General features: G+C 45.1%; 1 protein-coding gene across 13 annotated transcripts in view; it reads right to left on the bottom strand.

The window, feature by feature from the left end:
- Positions 1-369: 369 nt before the first annotated feature.
- Positions 370-14,512, bottom strand: part of Depdc5 (DEP domain containing 5, GATOR1 subcomplex subunit) — a 135,039-nt gene continuing 120,896 nt past the window's right edge. For 8 of the 13 annotated variants that reach the window (XM_010603861.2, XM_019204488.2, XM_010603856.2 and 5 more), the window contains 4 exons: positions 13,343-13,514; positions 10,533-10,593; positions 3,269-3,351; positions 371-3,081 (listed from right to left, as the gene is read on the bottom strand). In XM_010603861.2, coding sequence (XP_010602163.1) covers positions 2,789-3,081; positions 3,269-3,351; positions 10,533-10,593; positions 13,343-13,514 — 609 coding nt within the window. In that variant the 3' untranslated portion in view covers positions 371-2,788. Of the gene's footprint in view, positions 3,082-3,268; positions 3,352-10,532; positions 10,594-13,342; positions 13,515-14,512 lie in introns of all 13 variants that reach the window. The other 5 variants (XM_010603855.2, XM_010603858.2, XM_010603857.2 and 2 more) reach the window with 1 other exon arrangement.

Raw genomic sequence — 14,512 nt, 5'->3', positions numbered from 1 at the left:
TACCTGCCATCAGGAAATTCCCAGCCTAGTGAGCTGAAATGGGTAAACAAGTAGGGTCACAGCACAGAAGAGCAGTGATGGGGTTGATGTGTGTGCGCGTGTGTGTGCTTCTGTCTGTCTGAAGAGAAAGGTGAAGCCCCATCATTTCTATTTAACAGGTGAAGAAACAGGCTCAGGAGACACACAACTAACAAATGGCAGGGCTGGAATTTAAAATCAGGTCCTCTCACCTCCAAGCCTATTATTGCTTTCCCCCTCTGTATCGAGGCCTGGTTATACCTGTACCTGTACATCTGATCTGCATGCATCTTCTATATCTTACTCCATTTTGTTGCTATAACAAAATACCCGAGATAAAGAAACTTATAAGAATAGAAGTTTATTTGGCTTATAGTTCTAGTGGCTGGGAAGTCCATGAACATGGCACTGGCACCTGGCGAGGGCCTTCTTGCTGTATCACGACATGGTACAGAAGCATGGTAACATGGGTCTCTTCCTTTTCCTATAAAGGCCACTAAGGCCGTCTCGAGAATCCCATCCTCATGATCTCATCTAATCCTTATTACCTCCCAAATACTTCTAATAGAAAGCTTTAGGGATGAAGATTCCAATACATGAAATCACAGCAATGTCTAATCAAATCATATATTCCCTGAGAGCTGAGCTCTGCACGTAGGCAGCAGGTATGGACAGAGCTGGACAGGCCTAAGGGACAGGTTAGATGGAAAAGTGGGAGAGTGGAGTGATGGTGGAGGAGGAAGGCATTGCGTTAGGTTTCAGAGTTTCATGGGTAGAAGGAAATAGCCATCAAAGAGGAGTACAAGGGAGCAGGCAGAGGGAACTGGGGCTCAAGGGCAAGCTGTTTCAGGTTCAGCTAGGACAGGCGTGTGACCCTAACATTCTAACTCATAACCCACCCCTTCTTGCCAGATCATTCTGAGTTTTTTTAGCCCGGTCATCTGTGGACACATGACAGAAACTGGGGTCAACTTTGGCTTTACATGCTGGGTAATGAGGATCACAAACGATCATGCCATAGGACTAGAACAGGCCGGAGTTGTTGCGCCCAGCACCACCACTCAGGAAGGTGGCTTGGGAGCATGGTGAAGACGCTCATGCAGGAACGTGACAAGAGCCACTTGAGGAAAAAATAATCATTTACTGCCTTCTTGTAGGTACATCCTTTCGTATACATACATCTTCCAACTCCCCTGGGAGATAGCTTCCCATTTTATAGATAAGAAGACTAACACTTCTGAGAGAAGCACTGGTTTGTTTGTGGGAAGGAAAGGTAAAAAAGGAAAATTCCACGCCAAGAATCAACCATTATTGTCTTACATATTAACAAACCTAATCTTTCAAAATCTCTACATGTAACATCAATGGCTGCATCTTAGGAGCTCTAAGTAAGTTCAGATGGAACAGCGTGTGCAAACATCCTTAACTGCTAGAGGTGCAAAGTTCCAAGAACTACACAATGGTTATGCAGGATCGTGTGGGCTGCATCCAAGTTTTCTGAGGGAGATTAGAGGTGGGTATCAAACCCAGGGCCCTGTGCATGCGAGGTAAGTGCTCAACCGCTGACCGACATCCCAGCCTCACATCTAAGATTTCCAAGCTTAAGTTGGAGAATTCTAAAGAAGTGGCAGAAACAATCGGAGTGTTTTTTAAAAAAAGATTCTAACTGCACAGTAGAGAATGGCCTGGAGTGAAAGTAAAGACAAGTTAAGTTTTCCTAGGGATCCGAGGGGAAGACAAAGGTGGGCTGGCCTTGGAGTGGTCACACGGAGCCTGAGAAGTGGATGATTCTGCAAGTTACTGAGGAGGTAAATCACCAGAGCCTGGGATTAGTTCCAGGTGGAGGGATGGCGGAGGATGCGGGGTAACTGCCAGGTTCTCCCCTCTCCTAAGCAGGTTAGGGCAAGGTGCTAAGATTGAGGATCCATGTTAAGTCTTACCCTGTTAAACCGCGGGTCCTAAACCAAAAGTGCAAAGAGGCTTTCCTTTTGACATATTTCACACTGCCATGATGTCTGCATTCCAGAGCTGGGCTCACCCATTAAGTAAGATTCACCTCCAACAGCACAAGCCTAAAGTTACCTACTCATCTTACTAGTCCCAACCGGAAGTATCCCTGCCATGCCCAATGGTCTGTAAAAAGAATTATCTTAGCTAAGTCACAGCCAGATGCCCCAAGCGAGTGTCTTCTTGAAGTCCTCGCCATCTGTGCCTACCTCACTCACTGGGCACGATCGCCCACAAAGGATGGTACGGCTGCAGTCGGGAACAAGGCTTGGGACAGAGAGGCTGCACATGAAGTTTTATTTGCTTCTGATATGTATGTACAGGTATATACAGACGGCGTGAGTCTATGGTACATTATTTCACATAATTATCTTACACACTGTGCATACTTCTGGGCAGGAAGCGGCAGATTCTCTTCAGATTATCCTAGGAATGGTGGAGGAAAAGGACACTAACAGGAGCCTCCCTCTCTCCAAGGACATTCATGAGGGCTGCCTGCCCACTTTTCCAGACACTGAAGCGCCCTCCCACGGACAATCTGTGCCTCCCTCCTGCTCTGGGCACTTGCTGACAGGATCTCAGTGGTGGAAGCGGGAGCTGCTTCCAAAGTCTTTCTCCTGGAATAGAACACTCGGGGAAGGCCAAAAAGAAGCTACGGCCCCACTCACGGACACTGGCACACTGACACCTGATGCTGACAGTCGGCGTCGGATCCTCTTCCCCCAGCACGGGCACCTCCTTCCAAGCCCAGGGCAGCCTAGCTTCACGGGGCACTGGAGTGCATCTTCTCCAGACAGCTCATCCAGAACATGACCAGCCGGTTGTCACGGTTGATGCAGAAGTCTGTGAAGTCCTTCAGTAGCCGGTCAGCAAATTTTTCATCCCCCGTGGCGCTGGAGCGCCACGTCTTGGTCAGCATGGTGTTGTAGGCCCAGTTGTAACCAACGCGCTCCTCGCAGAACATGTTCTGGTTGGTGGAGCTGGTGGAGTTCCGCCGCCGTCGCTGCTGCCCCGAGAACTTGCGCTTGGAGTAGGGCAGCTGCAGAAACACTGTCCCTGAAGGAGAAGGGCAGGGCCTGTGTGGCAGCCAGCAGGAGGGCACCTAGACTTTGGCTGAAGTGGTTCTACTACCTCCGGCTCAAAGCAGGGGATGGAACCTTCAAGAACAGGCCCTGTCTCCTTTAGGGCTCCTGCATCTGCCACAGGGGCCCACCTACCCAGGGTTTTGTCCCCAGCACCTCACCTGTAACGTGGATGTACTGAGGCTTGTTCTCAGCAGGGAAGTTAAAAGCAGAGGCAGAATATTTATCTTGTACAAACCCGAACCTGAGGAAAGGACAGAAACACTGGTTAGGACCCCTTTAGCTAAAGGAATAGGGGAGAGTGTGGCTAGTAAGATTCTCTGATGTCTTGAGATAAAGGGACCTGGAAAAATCTTGTTCCAGGTGGACCATGCATGCTGCTTATTTTTTATTTCCACCACGTCCCAACCTCCATTCCTTCCAACATTGTGGATCCCCAGCTTTCTGCGGCCCAGGAGTTCTCCCCTCCACGGTTAGGATCTGCCCATGTCTCATCCGGCCTTCATCTCTGCCCGGCCTCACCCTCCCTCTCACAGCATCTTCAGTAGTGGGGGCACTCCCGCCCCTGTGCGCTCCCGAGTCCCCAGCCAAGACCACCCCTGACCTTCACTCTGCCTTTTGCTGGAATCCACCTCCAGTCCTAGCTGTAAGGCGCTCATCTACATACATTCCTCATCTTAGTTTACCTCAGCCACACCTCACCCCCACTCCCCACTGTTCTTATGCTAAGCATGTAGAAAGGCTCTCAGTAAAGGCCTCAAATTAAAATGGATGGAAATATTTTAATTGAAATTCTTTTAAAAGCGAAGAACAGTAATTTGAGGTTCTTGGCTTTGCTCTGCTCTGGAAATAGGCAGGAGAAACCATTTTTCATCTGTGACTTGTTCTGTTCTACTTCTCATCTATGGCCTGTTCTATTCCTGGTTTTTCTATTTCCATAAGGTGCATTTATTATGGTCCTACCTGCTAAGAGTTGTAAAGGACGTGCTCACAGATGTGGCTCTGGCCGGAGTCTGAGGCGTTTATATAATGAAGGCAGTGATGTAGGCAGTGCTAAAGGAGGTAAGAAGCCACCCTGGGGAGGAGCTAGGTCAGATCCTCTACACTGCTGACTGTATACTGGCATCACGTAAGAATTTACCAAAAGTCAAACACACAAACTCCCTCATCTCCACACTGCTTCTACTATGCATGGACACAGCCTGGATTTTCCTCTACTTTCTCTATACTTTGCAATCGTACTGATTCACTCAGCGTGGTCAGCCTAACCAGGGTATTCTTGCCTCAGTTCCGCCTTAGATCACAAAAAAAGACCTTTATTTTTTAAAAGCAGTTTTTTGGGCATGGTGATGCAGCCTATAATCCCTGCATGTGAGAGGCTAAGGCAGGAAGATCAAAGTAAGTTTGAGACCATCTGGGGCAACATAGTTCAAGGCCAGCCTGAACTACACAGGGTTAGGTTTTTGAGACCCTGTATCAAACATAAATAAAATAAATAACAATTTGACCACATGGTCCCTGACTACCTCATCAGCCAATTGGGAAAATGCAAGTCAGGATCACAGTGAAAGTAGGGGGTTCCACTAATTTCACCTCAACCTAGAGAAGTTGAAAGAGCTGGGAGTTAGAGCAGAGGGTACCCAGGGTGGGTGGAGATTTTCTAGTGTTTTCTGATATAGGACTATGGGTGAGCTAATGTTTCATTTCAGAGCCACATTCCCACTGAAATTTCCTGTTATGGTCTAGATCAAGAAGGTTCCCGTGGGCCAGGGATTTGGCACAGTGGTTCTCCTGCTTGCCTTGCAAACCAAGGTCCTAAATTCGATTCCCGGTACCAAAAATAGAAGGTTCCCAAACACCTTATACTCATAGATAGGGATTTTGGAAGTTGAATGAATCATGAAAATGATATAGTTGACTCTGCTGTTTGGAGTTGAGGTCTGATCAAAGAGGTGGGTCACTAAAGGCACAACCTGGAGAAGTGTATCTCCTTTCCTGGCTCCTCACTTCTGATTACTGGCTGTTACAATGTAAGCAGCTTTCTTCCACCCAGGCCCTTCCACCGTGACATTTTTGTCTTGGAGTCTGCCGGCCATCAACTGAAACTTCTGAAACTGTGAGCTCTGCTTTTAAGCTGTGGGTGTTGAGTATTGTGTCTCACAGACTAGAAAGCGAATGAGACAGATTTTGGTGCCAGAAATGGGGTCATTGCCTTGAATATACCTGGACCATGTGGTTTAAAAGCCTTCTGAACTGGTTTGCAGGAGGATTTTGGAAAAGTTTGGAGGTGCCAGATAGAGAAGCTCTAGAATGTTGTAAAATGCCAAACATGATGAAAGATTCTAGTTGGAGCTCATAAGACCAGAATGGGTGTAGAAATGCAGATGGTAAAGGCCAGGCTCAGAAGGTTTCATCTGGAAACAAGGACTCCACTGGCAGGTGGACTTTAGACCGTGTGTGTTACGCTCCTGAAGAAAATTTTGCTCATGAGACTTTGCAGGCAGCAGACTAATCTGGTGCAGACAAATTAAGGCAGCCCAATGGGCAAGCTGTAGCATTGAAGTATTTTCTGCTTTTAGTGAGATTTATACTGAAAAACAGGAACACAAATCCCATTTAAAAAGTTTTCAGCTTTGTCAGAAAGAAAGCACCTGTAAAGGAGGAAGAGTGGAGAGCTCAACAGAAGATATCTTAGTTGCTAAAAAGGTTTAGTATTAAGAAGCAGCAATGCCTGGCTGTGCCTGGGGTCTCCAGGTACCCCGGAGACCAAATTCATGGTGAGAGCACTAGGCCACCGTGGCTTGCACCCTGTCCCTCCATGTCCTGCCTCACTGGAGCTCACCCACTGGTGAGATGTTGTGGGTTGTGTATGGTGTTTTCAAGTTTCGTGGCCCTCGTTCCCACCCACCCTCACAAAACACTGTCTGTGTGAATCTTATTCCCCACATCACTTCACAGTTCCAGATTTTGGCTTGTCATTTGTTCAGAAATTTTGTGCAAACCATCCCCACCCCCACCCCCTGCTTTCCTTATCTATAAATGTTTATATGTTTAAAGGGCCTGGCATATCCCCTAAATAACATGTACCCATGTTATTCCTTTCACTGAAGGTATTTTATCTTTTTTTCCCTCCTAGTGCACATTTCACTTGCGAGATTATAATGAATATTAGGGCAGGCAGGAATGTCAAAAACCATCAAGTCTTTTTTTTCTTTTTTTGAGACAGGGTCTCACTATGTAGCTGAGAATGACCTGGAACTCACTATGTAGCCCAGGCTGGTCTGGAACTCACAGTGATCCTCCTGTCTCAGCCTCCTGAGTGCTGGCATTACAGGCATGTGCCACGACACCCAGCTTCAGTCTTCATTTTATAGATGAGATGAAGTGATTAGTATCACTAGATCAGTGGATCTCCCTAGTGCTGGGATTTCTTTGCAGAGTTGTTGATTTGCAGAATGTCCCCAAGTTCCAGGCCTGGACACAGTGAGAGCAAACCACCAACATGGCCACGGTGAGCTTTATTTGTCCCTTGGGTTTGTGTGATGTTCTGATGCCAACTCAGAGTACCCTTTGTCCCAAGGTAATGTCAGCTTTTGCTTCCTATTTTAGTTTTTCTTTGTTTCATCCAGATCCCAAGGATGTTTAACAACCTACATTTACCTACAACACTCTGAGAAGCTGAGGCAGGCAGGTTGCAAGTGCCAGCTCAGCCTGGGCAATTTAGCAACCTAGTCATACTTTGTCTCAAAATAAGAACAAAAATATTGGAATTGTAGCTCAGTGTGAAGGCCCTAGGTTCAATCCCAAATACAAAACAAAACAAATAAATAAAATAAATAAAAAAGCAAAGTATTTTACGAAAATAGGACTATCAGGACAACAGGATAGATAGTTTGAGAACATGTCAGGCCCCTCCTTTGCAGGTTTGGGGGTACAAAAGTAAAAATTTTGCTTTAAGAAAGACAGCCCTAGGGTATCCTGCTGAAGAAGGTCCACCTAATAAATTGGAAATTGGTTCTGTGGGATTTGTTTCATAGTGCTCAGCTATTAAGGCACTAAGAGGCCTCTCCAGCTATAATTCAAGGAGGCCTAGCCACTGCTCAAGTAGGCAGCAGACATTGGTGCTATCTATATAGTTCTGATTTTACAGACATGCAGAATGCAAGATTTATGGAGTCAAGGAGGCTTCCACTTAGATTTCAGAAGGCCTGGTTGGCCAGGTCATGTTCCCAGGAGGGCAGTGCATGAAGTTGAAAGAATAAAGCTAACAGTACAGTAGAGACCCCAGGAAGATGGAGAAGCCAGAAATATGGAACATTTGAGAAAGCCACAGGTAGGGAACAAAGCCACCCCAAGAAAGAGGTTACTAAACCTGCAACTGGCAGTGTCACAGAGGTAGGGCAACCCTTTGGAAATCTCATCACAGTAACACAATTTGCCCCAGGTGATGGACATAAAGCTATGGGATTTAACGTTTGCCCTGCTGGGTTTTGGTCTTGCTTTGGTGCTACTCCTTTTTATCTTCCTATTCCTCCTTTTTGGAATGCATTTGTTTACCGTGTGCCATTGTATGTTGGCAGTATGTACAGGGGCTCATGGCTAAGAGTTTGCCTTGTGTCTCAGAGAAGACTTCGGACTTAGACTCTTAGATTTTTCAGCAGTGCTGGAACTGTTAAAACTCGATGACAGAGCTGGGGATTTAGCTCCGTTGCACGGTCCCCGGTACCAGGAAACAAAACAAAACAAAATAACTTTGATGACACTTAGAGATGAACTAAATGCATTCTGCACAAAAAGATATAGATGAGTCTTTTGGCAGCCAGGGATAGACTGTTACAGTTTAGATTGAAAATGTCTCCCAATGATCTTTTATGCTCACAGGACTTTTGGGAGCTTGTTCAGAGGTTCTTGCAGTCCTCTTTGACTAAGCACACAGCTGTAGGCAAGATGCACATGGAGTAGTGAGGGAGAAAGGGACACCTGCCTAGCCAGCCAGACCAGCCGAATCGACCCTGGAGATCAGTGGGGTAACAGATGTCACAGCCAGATTGCTCTCACATCCACTCAGGACTTTTGGAAGGGGACTGAGTCATGGTGGTGACATAGGTGACTGACTGTTAGTACGTGGGGTCTGGTCAAAAGAGGTGAGTCACTGAGGGTGTGACCTGAAAGGGTGTGTCTGCTTCCCTGGCTCCTTACTTCATTCACTCTCTGCTTCCTGTTGTGCGATGTTCATGAGATGAGCAGCTTTCCTCTACCCAGGCCCCTCTGTTTCTGTCTCGGAGCCTGCCAATATGGACTGAAATTTCTGAAAATGTGAGCCAATATAAACCTTTCATCCTTTAAGCTGTGGATGCTGGGTATTAGGTGTCCGAGATAAGAAAATGACCAAGATAGTTCTGTATCTTGCAAAAGCCAAAAGTAAAACAACTACTCTGGGCAAGACACTTTGCTAGGCACTGTAGAAGAAGAAAAACTGAGAAAAATGTATAACTTTGCACTTTAAGGCCCCCTTGAATCAGTGTAATAGACTGACAGAGTGTTTGGAAGACAAGGAAAGAGATGAGCTACAATAAATCTTTCTTGCTTGAAAAAAAAAAAAGGAAAGGAAAATTAAGAGTGGAGGGGTGTATGGATCCTGGTAGAAGACACCGGTAGTAGTAGAGGAGGTAGGGGCTTAGATTACAAGGGGGAAGGTGACACAGAACTGAGTCGGGTGCAGTGATACATGGGGACTGGTGGAAGATGCCTGAGAAAATTAGGGGTTGGAAAGGCAGGCTAAAGAGGAAAAGGTAATAGTTTAGAGGAAATATGACCAGAATCAGGGCTCAAGGGGACCAGAAGGAGCCTACTGTAAAGAAAAAAGATTAAGTGGCAGATAGAGGTCACATTCCAAGTGATACAGTGGGCAGTAAGATGAAATGATTGCCCGGTACAAGGCAAGCAGTATAAAAGCTATTTACAATCTCAGCAATGAGCTGGGGCTTTCCTAATGACTACTCTCCTACAGCCTCATTAGGTAAGCCCAAAGCGTGTGAGCAAACAAAGGATTGGTATTGGTAGTTCCAAGACTTGCCATAGAATTTCCTCATCTAGACACTGGTAGAGGTGGGGATGGACCAGGCCCTTCTGTTTCCCACTGACCACCGTGCTCTTTCCGCCCCACCCTACATCTGCACCTCTTCTCATTTAAAGGAGGGTATCAGTTGCCCTGGCATTCATTCCACAGGCTCTACTGAGTCCCTGAGCTAGGTCTACACCTTATGATAAGGGCCAAAGTAAACAGGGAGACACTTAAAAGAGCTTGGACTTCATCCTGTTGGCTGTGAATGTATGTAGGGGGGAGATAACATGACACTGACGAGGTGCAGCAAGGTTACTGGAGCAAGATCCGGAGGTTCTGTTTTCAAAATGATGAACAAAGTAGTAATCAGACCACGACTTAATGATGACAGACAAGGCAATTTGCTGGACTGGTCCAGGAGGAAACAGCTAAGCCTAGGGAAGGCTTTCCCTGGCATATGCATTAGATGCCAAGAAATATCTACAGATATCTATTGCTTTTATTTATTGTTTTTTTTTTGTGGTTCTGGAGATTGAACTCATAGTCTCACATATCAATAGGCAAGCACTCTACTACTGAGCCACATCCACAGCCCTTTATATTTGTTTTAAATTTTGAGACAGGGCAGACTTAAACTTGTGATCCGTTTCAGCCTCCTGAATACCTGAAATTACAAGTGTACACTACTGTACCCAGCTCATCTATTGCTTTTTTTTTTTTTGGTACCAGGCATGGAACTCAGGACCTTGTGCTTGCGAGGCAGGTGGCAGCACCACTGAGCTAAATCCCTGGCCCTCATCTATTGCTTTTTAATCATTCATTGTCTTTGAACACATATCAAGGGAGTAGTGACATTTTTTCTTTTTCTTTCTTTTTTAAATTTTATTTTTGTGGGTTGAACCCAAGGCCTTCCTGTAGAACTACATCACCTGCCCCCTTTTTATTTTGAGACAGTTGCCAAGCTGTTCAGGCTGGCTTTGAATTTCCAATCTTCCTGCCTAAGCCTCCCAAGTAATTGGGATTACAGGTGTGTATCACCACATCCAGCTACAATTTTTTCATTTCATGCTATCTCCTGGATAGCTTGGCTCAGGCTCCTATTAGAGGCTAACAAAATAGCTCTAAGTGCTCTGTCATCAGGATGAAGGGAAAAAGATCTGAAAAACAACAGCTACAGGAACTGACTGGGTAGTGTTTATCTCTGAACCCAAAACAAAGAGTTCAGTTGGAGGTAAGGAGTGAACCTGTGGAATAGATCTTTTTCCCCCAGGAACAAAACAAACCGGGTTTCACTTTCGTAACTGACATTGAAAACAAATACTGATTCCTTCCTATTATTCTCTTTTGTCAAAGGGACAAACCTGTGTGCAATGGCTTCCTGGAAAAGATGCATTCGATCCCAATACGTTTCCGGTTCAAAACCTGAAACGAAGAGAGAACAAATGCTGATTTATAATTTCCCTTCTGTCTGGGCTTCCACAACCTACATTACTCTTGGAGACTTTTGTCCACTGAACCTAAGCTCTGCTTTCCCACACTAACTGCTTGGGGCCAGATCAGTTTCCAACCCAAGGTTAAAGAAAGGACAATTATAGGTTCATATCATCCCTTTCCCTAAGGCACCAAAGGTGGTAAGTCCTTAGCAGGCAGGCAGTGTGAGCTACCAGAACCCAAAAACTGAGAGGAGCACATTAAAGTACAAAGATAAGATAAACCTTAAATGCACGTTAGGTCCTTCTAAGGAACCATAAAAACACCATGTATAGTTTTGTATTCCCAATTCTCCATTTCCCCATAAAGAAAGGCAATATTATAAGCTTCTTTTTAGGGGTAGGAAAATTGAAGCAAGTAAATATAAAAATACATTTTTCGACAAGTGATCAGCTGGGGAGGGAGCAAAGCACAGGCATCTCCTCCCCCATCAGCCACGGTACTGCTCCTACAGGGATGCTCTGGAAACCAAATGCTGAGTGAGGAGGTGGGAGAGCTCAGCAGGCTGTCACACAGCAACAGGCAGCAGAGCCCAAACTGCTCCTGGGATGGAGTTGTTGAGGGCTGGGGCAGCAACTGCACAGATATCCCAAAGGCTCGAAGCGCCTGAAGTGGCTCCGTAACTCTTCTCATATTTGGAATTTTCTAGCTAAGACAGATTTCAGGGTTCTGGACAAGAAAGAGCAAAAATGAAAAAAGGGCTTTGGCTTTAGTATGAAAACACACACTCACATGCGCGCGCACACAGCATCTTCTCAGATTTGAAGATTCTGAATTCACTGTTCCAGGAAGCAGCAATAAATCGATTTTTAGACTCAAGTCCTTACTCCTTTAAACTAGGACTCCTTTCTTTAGCTGTAACCATGGCAACCGACAGAGGATGCTGGTCTTGAAGACTGGATAATAACTTGCAGGGGAAACTATCAACTTGCACAAAAATGTCCTCTAATGCCGTCCCTCTGAGCTATGCAGTTACAGGGAGGGTGGAAAGCTCCAGAGTCTTGGAGATGATGTGAAGAAGGATCACTGTCCTGCAACTTATTAATAACACTACAGGGAGCTGCCTGGTCTAAAATTGTCTGCTAGATACTCAATCATCCAGCATAAATGGTCCTCTCTCAGCCACGCTGTGAGGTTGAAGAATGTGTGCAAAAAGACTTTTCAAAATCTTTATTATCAAATAGGTCACACACGTACAAATGCCAAATAGTCTCTCTGGTGTGAGAAACTGAAAGTGTAAACAAGGATCGAAATGGGTAATAGATAATGTGAAACAAGAAAAGGGGCAAAGGGAAAGGGGAAGTGGGAGGGGCAGGGGAAAGGAGGAAAGGGAAAGGAATAAGTACGAGAAAAGGAAAAAATGAAATGTCTTTGTAAATGAGGGGTGGAGGTGTTGAAGGGAGGGCAGGGGAATGAGGAAAAAATAAGAACCAAGATACATCATGTAAAGGTACAAACTCCCAATAATAAATGTCAACATATTATAACTAAAATGTACCAATAAAATTAATTTTTAAAAATCTTGGAGTCTATGGCCAGGAAGGGACTTTGTGAGGCTTACCTGGAACCCCAACCATCCCCTGGAACACTGCGTCTCTACAAAAATGTCTTCTAAATTTTAAACAAATACACAGATGAGCCGCTGGAAAAAGAAGCTATTTGCACAAGTAGGGCAGCCTGTCACATGAAAACCGAAGTTGGCCATCTCACCCTCTGCTGCCCACCACGACACACACACAGAAGAGCATGGAAAGAAAATATCTCCCTTACATCAAAAGTTGTTTCTTTCACATTTATAATCTTTATGTCAAAAGGCTCCTTACAAATTGGCATCAATTCTAGTCTTTGATTTTAAAAAGCATCTGTGAATTCATGGAAAACTTTAGGAGATACCATCTCTCTCTCTGTCTGTCTCTCTCTCTCTCTCTCTCTCACACACACACACACACACACACACACACACACACACACACACACTAAAAAGCGTATGCACGATGTAAAGCGATGTACTGTGTAAAGTGGAGCTCATCCTTCTTTTCTGTCCTAAACTTGGTGGAACAGGATTGAGTGGCAGGGCGGGTAGACCCTGTGAGCCCTCGTTTCGATTGGCAGCCGTGTTCTGACCTGTGTTTTGCTGTCCTCCTCTGAGCTTCCTCCAGCTTTGCTTTGTCATCCTTTATATGTAGGATCCAAGCCATATACAGGGTTCCAGGAGCTGACAGATTACAACTTTACACTATAGGATACTGGGTTTTTTTTTTTTTTTTTTTTGCTTTGAGTGCGCTGTTCTTACGTCTTTTTGCAAAGAAAAGCATATGCAAGCCTCCCATGAGGTTCAAATCCCTGTACCCTATAGACCAGTTAGGCTGATGCACATAAAAGGCACAGGAGAACAGCAGTGCTATTAGGGACTTACGGTGCATAGCATCCTCTTCTACCTACTGCTCCAGGCCTTATGGCGGTCCTCAAAGGTGGGAAGGCAGATCTAGCCAGTCTCATTTTAGTAATAAGGAATCTGAGACTGAGCCACTAAGGGAAGAACTAGGATGGAAACCCAGATCACTTTGGCCCCTCAGAGAAAGCCTCTCTCTTTTAAGTAGCCTGAGTTGATCTGATACCCAGAGAGGTACCTGGGGTCTTACTCACTGACACAGAACTTCCGGAAAGGAGTATCTCTTACTGTCAAACAGATGCTCACTGCCTTCCTTGATCAAGCAGCTGATGTTGAGCGGAATGAAGAGCTGGGCTCGAAGGGGATCACCATAAAGATAACTGGGCAAAGCAAAGGGACCCTCCAAAACGGGGACCAACAAAAAGCCACAGGACGTAGCTTTTCGATGCCAGCCTTGAACCTGGTGGAAAGTACAAAAATAAACAGTGTCATCTCCAAATTCTTTCAGACAAGAAAAAATGCTTCCAGGAGCAAATCTACCAAAGCAGCGACACGAATCAATATTGGCATGTTCATTTACTCACGTTCACTGGCTCCAAACTCACTCTGGACAGGAAGAAGTGCCGTTTTACTTCCTGGCAAATACTTGAAAAACTGAGATAGCCACACAGCTCCCCTTCATGCCCCAAGCTTCTGAAAATTTACTGTCTCTTTTATAAGTAATGGACTGGAGAAAGTCCCTTCTTATTCTGTGGTGTATTGGGGGAAGGGTACAGGACATAGGTGAAATTCTTCTAATTTTGTCCTTTACCAAGATAAGGACAGAGGATACTGTTCAGCTGTAGAGCACTTGACTAGTGTGCATGAGGCCCTGGGTTCAATGCCCAACACCAAAGAAAGCAATTCACTTAGGCTGATTGAGAAAAACATGACAGGATAGAAAATGATTGTGGTGGCCTTTGGCCAAAAGTTATTGGCCCTGACATGCAGAATGAGAGCCACTCTTAGCAAGAATTCCCCAAAGACCAAAAATGAAAATTACTGGGGCCTAAAGACAAACTGCCCACTAGTAACACTTTCTTGGAAAACGGTGGCAGTTTTCTAGTTTTGAAATGCTTTAACCATAAGATTGATGCTTTTCGGGAGTGGAAGGGGACTGAGACAGGACCTAACTATGTAGTTCATGCTGACCTTAGGCTCACTATGTAACCCAGGCTGGCCTTGAATTTCTTATGATCTTCCTGCCTTGGCTTCCTGAGTTCTGGGATTGGAAATGTGTGTTAAGAAATATGTAAAATATTATTTTTACTTTATATGTTTTTCTTTAAAGCTGGGGATGAGGGTATAGCACCATGGTTAAGCACTTTCCTAGCATCTGTGAGGCCTTAAAAGTTTGATCCTTGGTACAGAAAAAAAAAAAAAAAAAAAAAAAAAGCTGATGGATATGGTTTGGCAAAA

This window comes from Fukomys damarensis, unplaced genomic scaffold (genome assembly GCF_012274545.1).
Source record: "Fukomys damarensis isolate Sample0158 unplaced genomic scaffold, DMR_v1.0_HiC HiC_scaffold_12, whole genome shotgun sequence".
Classification (NCBI taxonomy): Eukaryota; Metazoa; Chordata; class Mammalia; order Rodentia; family Bathyergidae; genus Fukomys; species Fukomys damarensis.
Note: the sequence above shows the minus strand (reverse complement) of the source record. Positions and strands in the feature narration are given on the sequence as shown.